Source organism: Pseudoliparis swirei, chromosome 19, assembly GCF_029220125.1.
Source record: "Pseudoliparis swirei isolate HS2019 ecotype Mariana Trench chromosome 19, NWPU_hadal_v1, whole genome shotgun sequence".
Taxonomy (NCBI): domain Eukaryota; kingdom Metazoa; phylum Chordata; class Actinopteri; order Perciformes; family Liparidae; genus Pseudoliparis; species Pseudoliparis swirei.
This window is the reverse complement of record NC_079406.1, coordinates 106,501-112,500: the sequence shown is the minus strand read 5'-3', so window position 1 is coordinate 112,500 and position 6,000 is coordinate 106,501. Positions and strand designations below refer to the sequence as shown.

Genomic DNA, 6,000 nt, shown 5'->3' with positions numbered 1-6,000 from the left:
TGTGTGTCTCTGTGTGTCTGTGTGTGTGTGTGTGTCTTTGTGTGTGTGTGTCTGTGTGTCTTTGTGTGTGTGTGTCTGTGTGTGTCTGGGTGTGTGTCTGTGTGTGTGTCTGTGTGTCTTTGTGTGTGTGTCTGGGTGTGTGTCTGTGTGTGTGTGTCTTTGTGTGTGTGTCTGTGTGTGTCTTTGTGTGTGTGTGTGTGTGTGTGTGTGTCTGGGTGTGTGTGTGTGTCTGTGTGTGTGTGTGTGTGTGTGTGTGTCAGGAGGTCCACTCTGCTGCCATCAGGACTCTGGCGGTTCTGACGGCTCGCTCCATCGAGCTCTTCCACAAACTGGCTGAGATGAGCCGGTTCTCTGGAGGCGGCCCGGAGCCCGGGGTTCTGCTACAGTAGGTTCTGTTACAGTAGGTTCTTCTACAGTAGGTTCTTCTACAGTAGGTTCTTCTACAGTAGGTTCTGCTACAGTAGGTTCTGCTACAGTAGGTTCTGTTACAGTAGGTTCTGTTACAGTAGGTTCTGCTACAGTAAGTTCTGTTACAGTAGGTTCTGCTACAGTAAGTTCTGTTACAGTAGGTTCTTCTACAGTAGGTTCTGCTACAGTAGGTTCTGTTACAGTAGGTTCTGCTACAGTAGGTTCTGTCACAGTAAGCCGAGCGGCGCTGTGTGGGTCCTGACCCGTTCTCTCGTCTCTCAGGTTGACGGTGGTTCTGTGTAAAGAACTCTCACTGCTTTCCAAGAGGTTCACCTCCTGTCTCTCAGCAGCCGGGGTGAGTGTGACCTCACTATGACCTAACTATGACCTAACTATGACCTCACTATGACCTAACTATGACCTCACTATGACCTCACTATGACCTCACTATGACCTAACTATGACCTCACTATGACCTCACTATGACCTCACTATGACCTCACTATGACCTCACTATGACCTCACTATGACCTCACTATGACCTCACTATGACCTCACTGACCTCACTATGACCTAACTATGACCTCACTATGACCTCACTATGACCTAACTATGACCTCACTATGACTCACTATGACCTCACTATGACCTCACTATGACCTCACTATGACTTAACTATGACTATGACCTCACTATGACTCACTATGACCTAACTATGACTCACTATGACCTAACTGACTCACTATGACCTCACTATGACCTAACTATGACTCACTATGACCTCACTATGACCTCACTATGACCTCACTATGACCTCATTATGTCTCACTATGAGCTCACTATGACTCACTATGACCTCATTATGTCACTGTGACTCACTATGACCTCACTATGTCTCACTATGACCTCACTATGACTCACTATGTCTCATGTCTCACTATGACCTCACTGACTCACTATGACCTAACTGACTCACTGTGACTCACTATGACCTCACTGTGACTCACTATGACCTCACTATGACCTAAATATGACTCACTATGACCTCACTGACTCACTATGACCTAACTATGACCTCACTGTGACTCACTGTGACCTCACTATGACCTAACTGACCTCACTATGACTCACGATGACCTCACTGTGACTCACTATGACCTCACTATGACCTAACTGACTCACTATGACCTCAATATGACCTCACTATGACTCACTATGACCTCACTATGACTCACTATGACCTAACTGACCTCACTATGACCTCACTATGACTTAACTATGACAGGGCTCCAGACTGCGACCAAATGGTCGCATTTTGCGCCTAAAATTAGACACAGTGCGAGTAAATTTTTCATCAACTCGCGCATGCGCGACCAGTAAATTAGCAGATTTCTTTTTTGTTTTATTAAATATTTGTGTTGCTTACAAACTTGTTCTACACTTCAGCCCACTATAGTTAGCGGTAATGCCTGAATGACTGGTTTGCTAACCGACATTAACTCCAGAAGAAGAAGAAAGGCGATGAAAACAGAAGAAGGCTGGCCTGTGTGTGAGCGGGGGCTAATGTGTGAAAAGAGGCGCACCGCAACGGAGACGCAACGAGGGCGAGGGCCGCAGAGTGAGAGGTCAGAGGGGATCCTCACCACCGAGCGGCGTCCCCCGAGTTGAATCTCTGGGTCAACTCAGCCGACTCTCACATGTCTGCCCCTACAGACTGATGCTCACGCTAAACACATTGGATCGGGAGCGCGCGAGAATTTTGATAAAGTTAGCGGAAGGATTTAAGTCACAACATCCGGTTTTGCAAAGTTAGCGGAAAGAACCACGTGAAACAACATCCGTTTATCAAAATAAGATGTCGACAAATCATACACGAACATATAAAAGTAAACAATGAACTGATGTATCTTTATAGATCATTTCTGAGATTTAGCTTAAATTATGCTAACATTAAAACATTAGTCAGTCTTTTGTATGTTAAGAAAAGTCCTGTAAATAGATTTCCCCAAGAGTTCCAGGAAATGAATAATGCAGATGTGTTCCATACATATCTGAAATCCCCTACAATAGCAATCAAACAATTTTAATGTATCAATTAGGACATTTTTCAAAGTAAAAGTCCTAAATGTTTAAAGAAATCGGTAATTTCTTTAATGTTTGAGTTGCTTTATATATGTATTTCCTCAGTCCTAGGCAATAATGCTACACAATAAATAGAATGCTTCAATCGACTCGGTGATCGGTATTATCGGTGATCGGCAGATACTGATTTCAGTGATCGGTGATCGGCACCAAAACCTGATCGGTGCATCTCTAATCATAACATCATCAAACCCGAGATGGTATTGAAAAGAGAACGTGCTGCATAGTAATATTTATTTTTGATTCCGTTTCCTAAAAGAAACTGCTTTCTATGAATGCATTCAATCAATGGGTGGGGGTGGAGTGTGCTCACCGTGTGCGCGCATCACGGCAGAACTCGATGTCGGGCGCATCGCTCTGTCCGCGAGCCGAGAATTGTTGACGGGGGGGGGGGGGGGGGGGGTATTCCTGTCTTCTTGTCTGATCAATACACAACTGCGAGGTGCGTGAATGGACAGAGCGGCCAGCTGCTGATCACTCACTCAATAGTTCGACTTGCATGAATAGACGGTGCGCGCCAACATTTTTTTTGGGGAGCACCGAAGACCCATTTTGACCCAGGAAAAACCCTGTGTGCGCCCCTAAATTTTCTGCTTGCGCCCCTAAAATTTTAAGTTAGGGGCCACTGTATGACCTCACTATGACCTCACTGTGACCTCACTATGACTCACTATGACCTCATTATGTCTCACTATGACCTAACTGACTCACTATGACCTCACTATGACCTCACTGTGACCTCACTATGACCTCACTATGGCTCACTACGACCTCACTATGACCTAACTGACTCACTATGACCTCACTATGACTCACTATGACCTCACTATGACCTAACTGACTCACTATGACCTCACTATGACCTCACTATGACCTCACTATGACCTAACTGACTCACTATGACCTCACTATGACTCACTATGACCTGACTAACTAGTCTGAAACTTGATCTGATCGTCTTGTTTCAGTCGAAGGAGAAAGGAGACGTCCTCAACCCGCTGATCACCGGAGTCTTCCTCGAGGTCTGTGTCCTCTCTCCTCTGCCCTCTCTCCTCTCTCCTCTCTCCTCTGTCCTCTCTCCTCTCTCCTCTGCCCTCTCTCCTCTGCCCTCTCTCCTCTGTCCTCTCTCCTCTGCCCTCTCTCCTCTCTCCTCTCTCCTCTGTCCTCTCTCCTCTCTCCTCTGCCCTCTCTCCTCTGCCCTCTCTCCTCTCTCCTCTGCCCTCTGTCCTCTGCCCTCTCTCCTCTGTCCTCTCTCCTCTCCTCTCTCCTCTCTCCTCTCTCCTCTCTCCTCTGCCCTCTGTCCTCTCTCCTCTCTCCTCTGTCCTCTCTCCTCTCTCCTCTGTCCTCTCTCCTCTGTCCTCTCTCCTCTGCCCTCTGTCCTCTGCTCTCTCCTCTGCCCTCTCTCCTCTCTCCTCTGTCCTCTCTCCTCTGCCCTCTCCTCTCCCCTCTGTCCTCTGCCCTCTCTCCTCTCCCCTCTCTCCTCTGTCCTCTGCCCTCTCTCCTCTGCCCTCTCCTCTGCCCTCTCTCCTCTCTCCTCTGTCCTCTCTCCTCTGTCCTCTCTCCTCTGTCCTCTGTCCTCTCTCCTCTGCCCTCTCTCCTCTCTCCTCTGCCCTCTGTCCTCTCTCCTCTGCCCTCTCTCCTCTGCCCTCTCTCCTCTGCCCTCTCTCCTCTGCCCTCTCTCCTCTGTCCTCTCTCCTCTGCCCTCTCTCCTCTGTCCTCTGTCCTCTGCCCTCTGTCCTCTCTCCTCTCTCCTCTGCCCTCTGTCCTCTGTCCTCTGTCCTCTCTCCTCTGCCCTCTCTCCTCTCTGCCCTCTCTCCTCTGTCCTCTGCCCTCTCTCCTCTCTCCTCTTTCCTCTGCCCTCTCTCCTCTGTCCTCTGCCCTCTGTCCTCTGCCCTCTCTCCTCTGTCCTCTCTCCTCTGCCCTCTCTCCTCTCTCCTCTGCCCTCTCTCCTCTCTCCTCTCTCCTCTGCCCTCTCTCCTCTGTCCTCTGCCATCTCTCCTCTCTCCTCTGCCCTCTGTCCTCTGCCCTCTCTCCTCTGCCCTCTCTCCTCTGTCCTCTCTCCTCTCTCCTCTGTCCTCTGCCCTCTCTCCTCTGTCCTCTCTCCTCTGTCCTCAAACTTCATGTGTGAATATTTGGAAAGCACAAATAAACCTTGTTCACACGTATATATAATACACATGTGTATTATATATACGTGTGTATTATACATGCATGTGTGTATTATATATACATGTGTATTATACATACGTGAGCACAAGGCCTCAGCAGCTGTAGTGTCTGTATCTTTCATCACACGACGACCTCAAGGTCACCGAACGACCTCAAGGTCACCGAACGACCTCAAGGTAATCGAACGACCTTCATCGCTTTTCCTCGCAGGCGTCCAACAGCGCGTCGTACATCCAGGAGGCCCACATCCAGAGGAGAGCCACGCAGTGATAGAGATATATATATATATATATATATATCTCTAGAGAGAGAGAGAGAGAGAGAGAGATTTTCCCCACCGTGTTCACGTCGTGCTGGTTAATTATTCGTAGGTGGACTCATCAGGTGATGTCGAGCAGCCAATCAGAGCACTGTTCCACGGCGCTTCTCGTCCTTTTATTCCCTCTGACGGCCCGACGTGGTCTTCTCTTCATGAGTGTTTAGTGGAGGTGTGTCGTCTCCCTCCTGCTCAGAGAGATCAGTGTCTCCCGTCTGAGTCCACGTCCCTCTCCAGCAGCTCGTCCCTTCAGCCTCTATCACACTAGTTACTGTTTCATTGCTGAGAGAAAATAAAATCAAGTCTCAAACGTTGACCTCATGGAATTGAAAACATACACACACACACGCACACACACAACATAGGATAACCATCAGACTGGCAGAGCGGGGCGTGTCACACAGCTTCTATTTTTGATAAAGCTGCTCCGTTGTAAACATGCACATTGTAGATGTCAGCCATTCAAAGCTCCTCTTTAATGCCATGGATGTCATGTGAGCCTTCATGAGCCTCCAGGAGCCTTCATGAACCTTCATGAGCCTCCAGGAGCCTTCATGAACCTTCATGAACCTCCAGGAGCCTTCATGAACCTCCAGGAGCCTCCAGGAGCCTTCATGAACCTCCAGGAGCCTTCATGAGCCTCCAGGAGCCTTCAGGAGCCTTCATGAACCTCCAGGAGCCTTCAGGAGCCTTCATGAACCTCCAGGAGCTTTCGTGAACCTTCATGAGCCTTCAGGAGCCTTCGTGAACCTCCAGGAGCCTTCAGGAGCCTTCGTGAACCTTCATGAGCCTTCATGAACCTTCATGAACCTTCATGAGCCTTCAGGAGCCTTCATGAACCTCCAGGAGCCTTCATGAACCTCCAGGAGCCTTCAGGAGCCTTCGTGAACCTCCAGGAGCCTTCATGAACCTTCAGGAGCCTTCATGAACCTCCAGGAGCCTTCATGAACCTCCAGGAGCCTTCA

The 6,000-nt window shown here is 48.9% G+C and overlaps 1 protein-coding gene across 2 annotated transcripts in view; it reads left to right on the top strand.

The window, feature by feature from the left end:
• Window positions 1–5,349, top strand: part of fam114a2 (family with sequence similarity 114 member A2) — a 22,975-nt gene extending 17,626 nt beyond the window's left edge. Inside the window, exons 10-13 of one of the 2 annotated variants that reach the window (XM_056438734.1) lie at window positions 261–385; window positions 691–763; window positions 3,519–3,572; window positions 4,930–5,349. In XM_056438734.1, coding sequence (XP_056294709.1) covers window positions 261–385; window positions 691–763; window positions 3,519–3,572; window positions 4,930–4,989 — 312 coding nt within the window. In that variant the 3' untranslated portion in view covers window positions 4,990–5,349. Of the gene's footprint in view, window positions 1–260; window positions 401–690; window positions 764–3,518; window positions 3,573–4,929 lie in introns of those variants that run through there. The other variant, XM_056438735.1, reaches the window with a different exon arrangement.
• Window positions 5,350–6,000: the final 651 nt, after the last annotated feature.